This window comes from Cheilinus undulatus, linkage group 1 (genome assembly GCF_018320785.1).
Source record: "Cheilinus undulatus linkage group 1, ASM1832078v1, whole genome shotgun sequence".
Lineage (NCBI taxonomy): Eukaryota > Metazoa > Chordata > Actinopteri > Labriformes > Labridae > Cheilinus > Cheilinus undulatus.
In genome coordinates, this window is record NC_054865.1 from 47,499,078 (window position 1) to 47,514,411 (window position 15,334).

The window sequence follows — 15,334 nt, forward strand, 5'->3', positions numbered from 1 at the left end:
AGTTTTCAAGATTCAGGTTTCTAAGCTCTCCATTTATTTGTTCTTATATAGAGAAGATGGATATTTCCTGAGTCAAAGCACCCCCTAAAATGATGTGTGAAAAAGCAGGACAGATTCAGGGCTGCAGGGTGGGATGCTGCTCTGTGTGATTTTCTCTAAACATGGAGTAGCTCTGTGGTCAGTGCTGTCCAGCTAAATTGGCAGCATGGTGAAAACAGCTTACAGCAATGTGGCTGATGAAGCAAAGCTACAGAGAGCACAGAGCTGGAATATTCTCGTTCAATACAGATCACCATCCACATGACGTGTAACTGTAGACTGTGTACAGTTACTTATAATAGCTGCAGAAATGAAAACTGAACAATATTATGAATAACCTTTAGTCTTTGAGGTACCAGCGACTTTTTGAAGAATAATATTCGAAAGTTACTCATTACAGCACGTTAGTGTTTAAGCCACATAAATCAGTTCACTGTGCAGTCCTGTGAATTAAAGCTGCAGTGCTTTGCTGCTTTGTTGATATGTTATCAGCATCCTGACAGCAGCGTGCGGAAAGCAGCTGGATGTTTAGATGCCCTGCAGGGTGAGAGGACTGCAAAGCCAAAAACAGTCTGTGGTCTCCTGGATTTTCCTCCAGGGCGTTAGCTACCTACTTTCTGTTCTGCAGACCAATCGCAAATTCAAAAACACACTTGGTTTAAGTTATTTTCATTAAAAGTTAATCAAGACTTGTTTATTTGTTGTCAAAAATTAAGTTCTGCTAAAATATGTGTGCTGGATTTTAATAACTGCATAGAAAATCTGCCTCAGATGTTTTTGCAATATTTGGGATTCAATATCTTCAAAAATGAACCCCATAGAACCAAGAAATTTAGTAGAGTTTAAAGACTTGGTGGTGTCCAACAAATCCTAATGAATAAAACACTACTTTCTTATGTTGGGACTTCAAAATTTTAAAAGAAAGTACAAAATAAGTTGTTTTGAGGATTTTTCATTCATTTTAAATTTCATGCTTAAATCCAGATTTTGGTTTATGTAGTGTAAAAATTCCAGGGAATCTTATAACTAGGGCTGTGAATCTTTGTCGGTCTCATGATTCAGTTACAATTAAAATGATCCTATCTACATTTCAATGCAATGCGATACTATGCATCACAATAGGTTGTTTCTTACTCTTTTATATTACTGAACAAAGCTTCCTCTTATCAATCAACCCAAGCAGTCTGATAAATATATACTCCCTATATGTATTACTTACAAGTGATTTAAAAATTAGTGTCAACAAACAAGTCTTTAGATTGTTAAACAAAATAAATGAATTACATATGTTCAGCCACAGGCTGCAAAGAGCACAAACAATGTCAGTAAGTAACGGTCGATTATTTTCTAATGCAGAATCATCCACATCTTCATTATGATGCAGAACAGATTCATTCAGCACCATACTTATAGCTAAATCTTAAATGTGAAAATTATGTTAAGCCATGGCTGGAATTTGCTGCTATTTGTCAAATCCCAAAACTTTTAATTTGATGCATTTCAGTCCATAATGCATTGAAAACCTTATCTGAATGAGTGGCAACTATTGTTGCTGATGGACACAGACGTTGTCTCTACCACTACATCCGTCCATTTTCTATACTGCTATATCTATACTTCTATACTGCAGCTGTAAGCTAATTAAAATTGCGCTGTGGTGCCACCCAGGAGAAAGACTAGCCTGAGTAAAGAACCACATAAAGGGTTAAATTCTCTTGATAAACTTGAGCCATGGTATATCATTACTGCACTGAAAATGAGCCAGATGTGCACAGACTTGGTGCCTGCCTGTATATTCACAATGTTACTGACAACACATTTGCCCACCAGAAACAGTTGTTGGTGCTTCAACAAACGACTCCACGCACAAAATACTACACATCATGACACAATATTTGGGTTATTCTACAGAAAACTTCGTTATTATATGAATAAAGCCTTTTCTTGTAAGGGTTCGTCTCTGCTCAGCCCTTGATAAAATGGATCAATGTCATGTGACAGGAAGTACATGGAGATGTAGCTTTTTCTTCAAGACTGCATCACTTGCGTGCCATTGATAGAAAACTGTTGTTGCAGTGGGCTCAGACGGGATAAGTAAATTTCAACTAAAGTAAATGTACCTGAGTACAATAGTCTTGTACTTTTTACACCTCTGTGTGTTTGTATGTGTAAACGGAGCAGCCAATAGTGATGGGCCTGGTCGAGGATTCATATGAAATAGACAAACAGAGAAAGAGAGATCCGCCTATAATGAATGTGTGGTCATTTCCTCTAATAGTCTGTGTCCTGTTGGAAACCATCCATATATTTTACAGACTCATTAGAAACACCACAGCGGTTTATCTAAACAGAGCAGGAGGGTATAATAGATTACTCAAGGGAATGCAGGTAGAAATACCCACAATGCTCATCTGTTATACGCCTAATTAAAGTCTGATTCATCGCTTCTAAAGAATGTAGCGGCTTTAGAGTCAGCTAAACAGATCCTAAATGTGTTTACTGTTTGAGTGTGAAAGACTTTTGTCTCTGGCACTTTCTAATTTATAAGCGCCTAATTGTTTGTGTTTTTTTCTGAAGGTGCAGAGTCATTCGGCTTATACTCCTGTGTCATTAATGGAGAGGAGAGGGAGCAGAGCCACAGAGCTGTTTACAGGTAAGAAGAGTTATGCTACTACTACTTTTATAATCATCATCATCATTTTTACCTCATATACAGATGAGGACAAAATTATTAGTCCCCCATGAAAGTGCTGTTAAACAGAGCAAGGTATCTTTTGCACAGCTTTTCCAGACATCATAGTTTTATTTTGGATGCTTACATTATTTTAGTTTGCACACAGAAACAAGTTTATTTTACACCCCCTGAAACTACTAGAGTTTAAATGATCAGAACCTTGATGCTAATAGTCAGCATGTCTCCTTTTGCTGGATAACAGCCTGCAGTCATTTGCTGTTGTTTTCAGCAAGTCTCAGACTCATCTGCTGAGGAATCCCGGCCTTTTTTCTTTGGCCAATCTCTCAAGCTCCTCCAGATTTGACAGTCTTCTGACATGGATCTTGGTCTTCAGTTCTCCTCACAAATTTGAATGGGATTAGAGTGAGAGCGTTGTGCTGGCCAGTCAGTATCATTTACTTTGGTCTACTGGAGGTAGTTCTTCACCAGGAGCCATGGATGTTTTGGGTCATTTTCCAATTTGAAGACAAAGCGATGCTGCTGACTGCTAGAGGTTTTCTCTCTAAATCTTCACATTTCCTTCTTTCTTCATGGTTCCTTCCAGCTGTACAAGATTCTTATTTCCAGGCTGAAGCCTCCCCACCGCATAATAGTCCCGCTGCCGTGTTTCATTATGGGGACAGTTTTCTTGTGTGATATGCCTCTCCCTTCTTTCTCCAAACATACGCAACGTTCCTGTGGCCTAAGAGCTCTAGTTTGGTCTCATCTGACCAAAGGACATGCTTTCAGTATGCAGAATCTTTCTCCTGGTTGCCACTTCTGCAAAAGTGGAGTTTAACTTGGTCTATTGTGATTGTCTCCTTTGAGACTACAATTCCTGAATTGGCTAAGTCCTTCTCCAGTGTCTTGGCAGTTGTTCTGGGCTCTTTAGATACATCTCTCACTAGTTTTCTTTCCAGGGTCTTTGAGATCTTTCTCTTCCTTCCTCTGCCATGCTTTTTCTGGACTGTGTGGTTCTCTCATGAATTTCTTGATCATTCTTAAGACTTGAAAACCCTGTGATAACTTTCCTCCTGCTTGTGAGCATCAGCAATTATTTTTTTCTCAAGTCTAAACTGATTTCTTTTGTTTTAGCCATGATGCTTTCTCAGTGACAGCTCAAACCCTTACTAAAGTTTTTATACTGTGTATAAATTGGAAGATAACCTTCAGTTTAACTTGATTTTACAAGCTTTGAGTATTATAAAGTTAAAACACACTATTGCACAACAGTGGCCAAACATAAAGGTCAGTTCTAAAGAGGGCTAATAATTTTGACCCAAAGAATAAACATACTTAAAAAAGATGGAAAAATACACTGATCCCTTATCAGTCTGCCAGTGTTTCTCTTGTCCAACATGAGCATAATTTGAATATTTTCAGAGTGGTCACCTATGAAATGCTCATCTCCATTAGCCTCTCTTTCTGTGATTATTATCATGTGAGCAGTAAATGTTCTACTTCTTCCTATCTCCATGGTAACATTCACACTCCAGCTGGCAGCGTGCAGTTACAGCTGCTGATGAAGACCTCCGGCTGATAAATGCATAGAGGAGGGGGACAGAAATAACAGCTATGCAGTCATGTGAAAGCAGCATCTCTGTACACTGAGGCGTCATGTGATGCTGCAGGACTTATCCATGCATAGCTGATGGCATAAAGCTTGTTACAGTAGTCCTTTATTTTAAAAGGTTATCTACATTATATTCGGACTAAGCGTGTGCAAAATTGCTGTTTTAGCTTCAAATATAACCTCACAGCTAACTAACCACTGCAGGTTCAGGTTGTATCATTGTGTCATTATATACCTATTGTTATCATTTTGACAAGGTTTTTTCTTAATGTTTGAAAAGCAAAACAAATGCATTAGGCTGTCACTGTTTGCTCTGTGTTTTTGTGGTTTATTTTTGTTTTCATGTTATCACAAATGGACAGTTCTTCAAATGTCAGCATATAGACAAAATGAAGCATGTTCATGATTAAGATAATATTGAAGGTGGACACACAGCTCATAAACAGTCCTCTAGAGCTCTATGTTACTCTGCTGAACTCCATCTGTATCTGCAGGTTTGTCCCTCGACATGACGATGAGTTGGAGCTGGAGGTGGATGACCCTTTGCTGGTAGAGGTGCAGTCAGAGGATTACTGGTACGAGGGCTACAACATGAGGACTGGTGCCCACGGGATATTCCCAGCTTACTACGCCATAGAGGTAGCCAAGGACTCTGACAGTGAAAAAGGTACTGACACCATCACAGGGAATAATCTAGAAAGCTGTCTGTAGTTGTTTCAGCAAAAATGATGATATGACTTCTTTGCACTTTGACTCCAAACACTGAGACTGTGTTTGATGGATCCAGTACATCCAAGGCCAGGTTTACGTTCTTAAATCTCTCTCTGAAGACCTAGTAGGACATTGCTAAGGAAGCTTATATTTACATTTTATGCTAGCAGAGGCATTACAACATGGTGAGCCAAAATTACTAAGTAACAAATCAGTATTGTCAGAATTGTCAAAATAGATTTTGGAGATTCTGACATTAATACCACATGAATTAATAGTACTTTTACCAAGAAAATTTAAATAATTTTATAGATTAACTGTTGCTTATCACAAATGAACTTATCATCACATGAACTGCACTGCTAAAGGGTCCCAAACAGAGAGCATTCATGTTCATAAAGTACTTGTACTAGTAGAAACTAAGAAGAAAATGTATAATTTTGGAAGTGGAATCATTAACACTGCCACTCTGATTCAAACTTATAAAGGCATTTAACAGTTACCAATTTGAACTACAGACCTGGCCTCCCTTTTATCTCACAGTATTAAAAAACTATTAAAGCCTTAGTTCCAGTGTTTTTTTTGGGTGGGGATGCTATAGAAAAATAGGGCGTATCACAGGCTTTTGACTGTATAAGTATCTTTACTGCTCCACTCCCAGTTAGAGAGCATCACTGACAAGAAATAAAGAATGAAATAAGAATGAATAGTTCATTTTTGTTGTTTTTTCAAGCCTTTTTGCACGAGTGCACTCATGCTTCTTTGAGTCACTGCACGCAAGTGTTGCTGAAAACAGTCTAAATATAGAAGTAATTCATATTCGGAGCATTTTTTACAAAGAGACAAAGAAAAGGGAGCTTGAAGAGGAAAACAGCTGCAAACAGCTACTCAACGAGAATACAGAGGGAGACATGAAAGTCTTATTGTGTACCCCTCCATCTGTTATAAGTTTTAACTGTTTGTCTAACAAGGTTATATGATGTAGACCGTAAAGAGTTTATTACAACCAAAACCAGTCAAGAGAAGAGCAACAAAGCCTTCAGTGTGGTTCTTTGCTCTTCTGTTAATAAAGAAATGTGGTCCAGTTCTGAGAAAACTGCTTTTACACTTTAGCTACATCAGAGCTAAATACTACATTTTGTAGCAGAAAATGCTACCATCTTACAGTATGGCTAAACCCAGCCTGTAGCTACCACCTTGTTTTCCTCAGATGGCACTGATTGGTCCGGTTTGTTCCCAGATGGGGCAAAATTAGATCAGAGATTTGTAAGATGTCAGACATGGAATCTGGCTAATCAATCAGCTTCGCAAGGTTGCATCACAGCTGTCATGCTGGAAACACACACCCAGTCCACACTTGCCTTTGGGTTAATGTAGGATTGGTCCTGTGATCTGTTGGGAAAAATACAACCCCTGGAGCTTTAGCCCTTCTGGTAAACTCTGTCTCCCTGTCAGGGCTAGGCTTATGTTAAGAGTAAAATTATGTAATGATGAATCTTACTACAGAAACAACTAGAAAAGCACTCGGAGAGCGCAGACCTCCGCCATTAGCCCTATCTCCCAATAGTACAGAAACCTTTAAAAAAAATTCCTGGATCCAGACGGTGATCCGGATGACTCCCAAAATCTAATCACTTCTTCCTTATGCCATTTCTGACATTTCCTTAAAATAATAAAAAAAATCAGTCCACAACTGTTTGATTTATGTTGCTAACAAACTAACTAACAAACGAACAAATCCACCTGATCACATAACCCCCTCGGCGGAGGAAAGGTGGGAAGGTTGCCATGTTGGCCTTGATGGGCCAAGAACTGATCAGCAACTCCTTTAAACTCCAACTTCGAAAAGTTTTATAATAGTCTTGCAGTTGTGGAAAAGAATTATGTCTTTGAATCTACAAAGAAATCTCATCTGGATGTATGTGTCTAAATAATTGTGTAAAATGACAATTTCCTGCCATTTTATTCTGAGTCGATGTTTTTGTTTCTTCTCTCAGAAGTGAAGAGCAGTGAGTGGATGGACAGATACAGGCTGAAGTTCCTGGGCTCAGTTCAAGTGCCGTTCCATAAAGGAAACGATGTTCTGTGTGCAGCTATGCAGAAGGTACAGGATAAAGACGTGCAAATCTTGCATGTTTGCTGCATGTTTTGGGATCTAGCACGCTACAAGCTAATGCCATACATACCTTACATGAGCTGATGTCAGTTCATACCAAGGTTTGCAACAAGACATGGAGACGAGAGGAGTTATTACTAAATCTTCCTTGTCATCACCATAGTAGTGGCAGCGTTATTTTACCTCACACAGAAACAGAAAAATGCTTTGTTAGCTCATTCTTGTTATAATGAAGATATCTGCTGAGAATAATTATTCTTCCACTGACACATTTAGCTCTGACAGCCTTGAATTTCTCATGTTTTATCTCTTATAGCGCCACACGTCCTGCAAGAACAGCTGGAAAAATGAGAACCTCAAAACAATATTTCTATTTCCCTTTTTTTCCGCATTTATCTGCCTCTCAGAAATGATAACATCTATCTTTTTGAAGTTATCACATGGAAAGTCTGCCAATCAACACTCCTGTTTCCTCCATCAGCTGTGCCTATAATCAAAGTGTGCTGCCGACAGAGGAGACAGGAGTGTTTAATTATTTCCAAAATTCATTGCATTAATTTATCCAGTGAAATTGGCCTGTAAAAGCCTCGTTTCAGAATGGTGTCTTTTGCCACTGACATTCCAAAACCACTTTGAATCTTTGGTCTGAGCTGAACTTTAGGACAAAAGATAGATGTAGTCTTTCTTGAAATTTATATTATTTATGCCTTTATCTAATGAAATCGGCCTTTATAGCCTTTCAAAACAAGATTTTTATTTCCCTTTTTCACATTTATGTGCTTGCAAAGTGTAGAGACCAGCTGTCTGCAGCTGGATAGGCTGAGTCGCAGGAAACACCATCAGACGGCTTAATTCATGCTACAACACCTCGATCCAGACTGCTGTGACTGTTGCCAGCATCGTCCCAAAACTGTCTTGTTGCACTGCTAATCTGATAATATTGTTAAAGGACAAGTGCTATAATATATCATGATGTATCCAATTTCTTGGAAATATGCAATCTTTATTTTTATTTTAAATGCATTTTATGTTAGAATAATATCTCTAAAGGAAATTCGTATTCATGAATAATAAATGTGAATAGCCTCTTGTAAAGTTTCTAGAAGTCTGAATTAACACTCTGAGACTGGTGTTTCTGTTTATGTTGAGAAGAGATACAGGTTACAAAAAGTTAATTCTTTTATGAACCATAAATAGTAGCCACTTGCTTTTATATCCTCTGGAAGCCCCCTGTTGTGTTGTTCTAATCATGCTATCCATGCCTTTGTAGCCCTTACAGAGGCTTCTCTAGCAAGCGTGGAACTTGGGTGACTTTCAAGAGTTTCATCCCCTCTAGTTACTCTAGTATCCATTAGTTACTCTGATTTTTAATGTCTTTTTATCCCTTTTTTATCAACTTTTTGATGCTATTTAGCAGCTTAGCATTAGCCATCATATTGTTTAACTGCAATGGTTGTCAAGACCAATGGCAGGATAGTTGCATTATGTTTTACCTAATTGTTAATGTCTTAACAGTGGAGACTGTCTTCTCATAATGGAGAGAAAGAGAGACAGAGAGCCTGTGATGTGGCCCTCTATGACAGGAACTGCTTTTATAATGGTTCAATTAAAAAAAGAGCAAGGACTTTTTTTTAATGCAAATGCAAATATTTAGAATTTTGTAATTTTGCAATAAAGTCTTAGTTGTAATTTTGGTTCAGTTATTTTTTTTTCTTTATAGCCCAGTAACTTTTTTAAATTCAATTGATAGTACTGAAGTACACAGATTATTAAAGCCCAGTTTGCTTGAATAAAAGGATGTTTAGAGCTGGACTGTGCACCACAGGGTTGATGTTTCACAACCTTTAAGACAAAATGTCCAGGAGAGTCAAAATAGTTAAAAAATAATTCAAGGCTCATTAATGGGTGCGTTCAAGACTCATAGTCTGTCCATTTTTTTAATATTTACAAGCCTTTTTAATTAATTTATCATTAAATGGTGCATATGGTGCATATTAAGGGTAAAGGCCTACTATTAAATACATTTTTTCATATTTCTTGATATTTTTCCTCGCAGATTGCCACCAACAGAAGAATGACAGTGAAGTACAACCCGCCTTCATCCTGCATCCTGGAGATCAGTGTGAAAGGCATCAAACTCTCAGTCCAAGAGGATTATTATGCCTGTGACAGAGTAAGACTCTTACCATCTCTTTGTCCGTCTTATATAAAATAATTAAGTCTTATGTAAAAGAAATTAATTCTTATGTAAAAGAAATGGAGTGCAGCTCTATGAGCTTTGGTTGACTAAGAGCTTGTCTGCATGCCAGAATCTTCTTAAACATTTGAGGCATGTCGCCCCCATGTGGCTGCCTAGAGGGGTTGCAGTAAGAGAGTACTCTCTGTAAGCATTTAAGACCATTAGGAGATGCTTGCTGATTGGTCAGAATAGGAATGTTTTAGGCTGTTTTATTCCAGATGGCTGGTAACTTTTGTTTGTCTGTGTTTTATTCCCCACAGAGCAACCAGTGCAATCACTTCTTCCAGCTTAAGAACGTCTCTTTCTGTGGATATCATCCCAAAAACAGCAAGTAAGTGAAAGCAGAACAAAACATTACGCTGTCAGACTCAAAAAAAATAAGATCTTTAAAAAGCTGTTTTTTAACCTAGTGGTATCTCTGCAGGGACTACACAATAGCTTACAGCTGCTAGAAAATATAAGAAGTGTACCCAAATCCAACTGCTTACATTATAATTGTGTTTTATCACAGGAATGATGCAAGGGGACAGAAATGATGTATTCAACATATAAAGTAATCACTGCCTCACTGAAACACATAATCTGTTTGTCTTGTCTTCCCTGCAGATATTTTGGTTTTATAACGAAGCACCCAGCAGACCAGAGATTTGCCTGCCATGTGTTTGTGTCTGAAAACTCCACCAAACCTCTTGCAGAGTCAGTAGGGTGAGTCACACGATTGGAGCTGTATAAGTTAATGACTTATGTGCTTGCCATGGTTTCATCTTCGCCTTGCTTCTTCTTGGTGGATTTGCAAACCAGCTACGCTACCTACACTGTTTCCTGCAAGCGTCAGATATTGCATTGCCACTGTGCAGCATCACACGCCTACCATCCACACTGCATCTGTTAAATATGAAATTTAGATTTCAGATTCCCCTTGAGAAAAACATTACATCCAGCACCTTTATTTTAAGTGCAGAGAAACAAAAGTGTTGTGCTGTGTACTGACGAGCCTTTGACAAAGTAAAATATAGTATAAAAGTAGAGTTTGATCAGGCTCTTAAGTGCAGAACTTGAGCAAGGAACACAGCTTTATCTGGTGGGATTTTCTTCCATGCAATCATCTATTTTAGACTTTATCATCTCAAAGATTTTAGATTTGGTCCATGCAAACTTGTGACTTTTCATTTAAAAATGCCCCTTTTCTATGTAAGTATACAGCTTTTTAACTTCAAATTTTAGTTTTTTTTTCTCAGATGGCCCTAATATGCTATCTTAACAACAAATAGTTTTTACATAGATCTTTTGGCAAGAAACTATTATGTTTCTATTGGATTTTGTCAGTGAAAACAATCAAAATTGATGTTTAATTTTCGAAGTGGGTCCTGGGGGGCTTAGCTCTTCCTAGTTATGAGTAAGGGGGCCTTAAGGAAAAATGTTTGGGAGCCACTAGTCTATAACTAACTGACTCCCATGTGTTTGTCTTTCAGGAAAGCGTTCCAGTTGTACTATAAAGAGTTTGTGGAGTTCTCGTGCCCCACAGAGGACATCTACCTGGAATAGCCCCGCCCTGCCTTCAACCACAGCCCTGTACAGTACACTGTATCATAACATAATTCTGCATGAAGGACAGACATATCTAAAGATGAAAAAAGAGACAAATTGAAAAATTAACACATCTGACAAACAAAAGAGAAGAATGATAAAGTACTGGAACAGTGGTCTGCTCAGAAAGACGAGAGGAACATGAGCCACAGGAGGAGTGTACTGAGGAAAGAAAATATGCAAAATGGAGGCAGTGATGAGGTGATCACAGGCTGCCCATGGAAAGCACAAACATTGTATCACCACAGCCTTGGCAGCGCTAGTTAGCCTGTAGCATCATGTCAGCAGATGAAATGCTGAAAGCCCAGGAGCCGTACGGACTGAATGAGCTTGTACCTTCACTTATTGAAAAAAGAAAACTGCAGCAGAGGTGTGGAAAACTAAACAGGATTAGTTTGCTTTGACTTTGATTATCTAAGGTTGAAGCACAAGGGGACTGTGTATTTAGTAAACAACATCTTCGCACTGAAAATGTACACTTAGTAGAACAAATCCATGTAGGAACAGTGAATTTTATCATGATATAAAGATAATATTCACATTGTTTGAGAAAAAATCCACCTTAAACACTCCGGCTACAAGTGATGCTCTGTGCATTTTTGGATCTCTAGTTGTAAAAAAACAAAACACCAGATTCTGAAAAGCAGAAAATATTACGGCTATCCAGGAGATTCAACAGGATAACGTCAGATTTGATGTGCTACAGGCTCAACATATGATCTGTGCACACTGCAAGGTGGAACTCTTGAGTATTGCACAAAAAAATCAGTATCCACCCTTTGACCAATCTTTAAGAGGGCTCCTATTAAACCTAGGGATGTTTCTAGTCGACTCAGTGCTTAGTCTATTAAACAGAAACTTAAATTCAGACCAAAGGATTAGACTAAATGTAAGAAAACAACAAAAAAGTCAGATTTCTGACATTATTTGAATAATTACAATGCCAGATTGTTTTTTAGAGTGTGGCTTATGTTTGCACTGCTAGCACAGCCAGTAGTTAGTTCTTACAGGTTAAAATCACAATTATTCAACTGTTAATGCATCGCTCTAGCCCATATGCCCATTCAACCTAACACAGCCAATCAGTTTCTTTATCCTAGTCTTCTACATAGGAACAAGTCCACAATCCCCTTCTTGTACTTGCTATGTTCCATTCACTGTGCTTGTTTACATCCAGGCAGTAGAGCTGAAAGACAGCACCCACCTATGGGCCAAGCACTGCAGCCGGTCTGCAGCTTCAAATCTGACTAGTCGCAAGGGGCTCTGTTGCACTTACATATAAAGATGTTTAGATTAGTGCTGTTGCCTCTTAGCAAGAAGGTAGTGGAGTTTTTATTTTGTCCCTGAGCATGCGTGGGTGCCCTCTGGCTACTCCAGCTTCCTCCCACAGACTGAAAACATGCTGATTAGGCTAACTGGTGACTCTAAATTTTTCGTAGGTGTGAGTTACAAAATACCTGGTTGTTTGGCTCTACTCATCAGCCCTGTGATTTACTGCCAACCAGTCCAGGGTGTACCCTATCTCTTGCCCAGTGACAGCTGGGATAGGCTCCAGTGCCATGATCCCAAAATAGATCAATGGATTTCTCATTAAGGATTGGGTGGACTATGAGGCTCGTCCAGTTGAGAACCACTGTTCAGGACAGATAATTTTAGGTTTAATACTGAGGCTAATGTCAGCCCAATCTCCTCCTAAAGGCAAGGGACATAAACTCAGATTAGGGGCTTATAGCAACCAACAATTTGTCCAATAATCCTCAAGTGTGCTGTGTGAAGATACTTATTTTACATCTCCCAATCAAGTCAAAGCCTCCTAACCTGAACATGTGATTTAACCATATAGCAATTCTGGATGATTGCTGTTTCTGGCCCGATTCTTCCCCTCTTTTTCAAACATTTTCAATATTTAAGATTCCAGTTGTGTGCCAAAAAAAACCAAAAACTTTTTCACTGGATCAGGTCTTAAAATTTTAATGCACTGAGCATCACTTGTCCTCAATGAAAACAAAACATGCAGATGGAGTGTGGATCTAACCTTTAGGATTTTCTGCAGCTTCTTTTGATACTGTAGTGCTAAGCTAAACATCCCTGACACGTTAAAGCCTTAGTCTTTAATTCTGAGACACACTGCGCTTATTTACAGTGTCTAAGTGAAGATGATGTTTAACACATGGAAAAAAAAACATCACTTTGGCTCTTAAGGTGGCACAAGATGAGGTCCAGAATCTAAAATCTTGTTCATATGGTTTCTAGAAATGTGCTCCTCCTGGTTTTCTACATCAGAAACTAAAAAACGCTCTCAGTGTGATGGAAAGAAGATAGTGAGGCAGGTATTTGTTACAGCAGGTACAGGTGCTTTAAAGGGAGCAAACGCAAAACTCTGGTGTCTTCATATCTTCACTAGTAGTGCCTCTTCTTCATCACATCATTGTGACCTTCCTCAGTTGACATTTTCACAACATTTAAAGGAGTTACCATTGAGTGTGTGTTGAATTTCAGTTTAAATGCAAGAAGGGATGTAGAAGTGTGTTTGATGTGAGTTATGCTCTTTTCTGCTGCTGAAAAATACAGTTCTGTACCAGTGGAGCTCATTCATGTTTAATTTTTGAATTCATGAAAAATCCAAAAATGTCACTCGAGTACAGTCTTAATTTTAAAACAGATTTTTCTGTCTTTAACAGACGCTTCGCTTCAATGCAGTTCTACCACTAGATGGTGGCTGTAGTGGATCTGAAAGCTGTTTGATAACCGCCATTAAATAACAAAAGAATGATTTCTCTTAATTTTAGTCACACACTTCTCCAGTGAACAGATTGCTTAAGTTAAAATTAGTGTGAAGCAATGCTAAAAATATGTGCCCATTCATTGATGGTAATTTCCTTTATGTTCAATATCAAGCTAACAAACTGAGCTGAATATCTGTTCCTACCTTTTTCCCTCTGGTTTGGCTCCAGCATCTGGCCAGATAGAATTCCAGTGTGTCTGCTGCAAAGAGATCCAGACTGACAGCTGTGATGGAGCCAAGACAGACTGAACATGCATCTGGTGGAGTTTAGGAGTTCGAAATTTGAATTTACTTTGAATTACTGTCTCTATGTTGGAAGAGCAGTTTTTCTTGAAATTCACACCCATAATACGGGCATAAGGAAGTAAAAGAAAGGCCAAAGGGTGAAAGGAAATGATCTTTTTTATACAATGCATTAACAAGGATTTATATAACCTGGCACGCTGGAAAAACTCTTATAGACAGTGATTGGGAAAGGGCAGAGCCTTTGAAAAAAAACTGGATGAATGTTCTGTCTGTCACATCTTTACGGACCAATCAGAGCAACAAAACGTGACGTAGCCGCTACCAAGCTGTGCCCCTACCAAAGGAGTAAACTCCATAGAGAACTGCATTACGCAAACCATGGCGACTGTAGACATGTCAGTACACGACTTTTGAGGTTTTTGAAAAGAAAACAACTCACTGCTGATCTTTGTTCTTATTTTAATTAAGAAATGTCATCAAGTTCTGATAAAACTGGCTCTTAAGCAGCATCCACGCTAATGTCTTCCGCCATAATTGCATGGGCCTCTTGTTGCTGCTTGCTTACGTCACAACTCTGCCGCGCCCAAAAGTACTGCCCCTCGTTGCTGATTGGTCCTGTCACTTTCTAACCGGGCCCGAACGGTTCAAACGGGAGCTTTGAGAAACACGGAAACAGGCATATCCATCTGCTTTGCAAGGTTAGGATTTATATCTATCTTGGGCTTTCAGATACCAAGTGGTAATCTTTAATGGTTTGTGCAGACACAGCTTAATGTGTTGAGCTCATACTCCATACACAGGGTTCCTGTAGATCCTTGGAAAGTCTTAAATAGTCTTCAATTGCACATTTGAAATTTAAGCCCATAAAAAGTCTTAAAAATTCTGATTTTTACCAGTAAGAGGTCTTACATTTTAGCTGGCACTTTGAGTGAGTCCTTATCGAGTCTCTCTAGCCAACCACATATGATTTTAATTATTTGCCCCCACAAATTGTTGCAGAAATATTCTCCATAATTCAGGGAATTCAGTTTTGGATGTTCTCATTTTCCTGAAGACCCCAGACCCTTCTGGATTTTGTCTGACTCACTATGCTTTAATAAAGTGTGTACTGTTGTGAAACACAAGTCAAGTCCTCTAACATCTGGGCTACCAGGTTGTCCACTTATAAATTCCTTGCAGCCCACTCTTAATTTAACAGGCTGCAAAAAATTTCAAAAATTCAGTCCTGGTCTGGTGTACCAAGAAATCTCATTCCTCTCATTCTTGACAGTTTATTGTGCAAAAATTGGTGTTCATTTTTCTCATTTCTGTTCTTAAAAGTCCCT

General features: G+C 38.6%; 1 protein-coding gene across 2 annotated transcripts in view; it reads left to right on the plus strand.

Moving 5' to 3' along the window:
• mapk8ip1b (mitogen-activated protein kinase 8 interacting protein 1b) overlaps positions 1–14,349 on the plus strand; it is a 78,515-nt gene extending 64,166 nt beyond the window's left edge. For both annotated transcript variants that reach the window (XM_041788103.1, XM_041788111.1), the window contains exons 6-12: positions 2,617–2,692; positions 4,820–4,992; positions 7,034–7,140; positions 9,209–9,325; positions 9,652–9,722; positions 9,998–10,096; positions 10,864–14,349. In XM_041788103.1, the coding sequence (XP_041644037.1) occupies positions 2,617–2,692; positions 4,820–4,992; positions 7,034–7,140; positions 9,209–9,325; positions 9,652–9,722; positions 9,998–10,096; positions 10,864–10,936 (716 nt within the window). In that variant the 3' untranslated portion in view covers positions 10,937–14,349. The remainder of the gene's footprint in view (positions 1–2,616; positions 2,693–4,819; positions 4,993–7,033; positions 7,141–9,208; positions 9,326–9,651; positions 9,723–9,997; positions 10,097–10,863) is intronic.
• Positions 14,350–15,334: the final 985 nt, after the last annotated feature.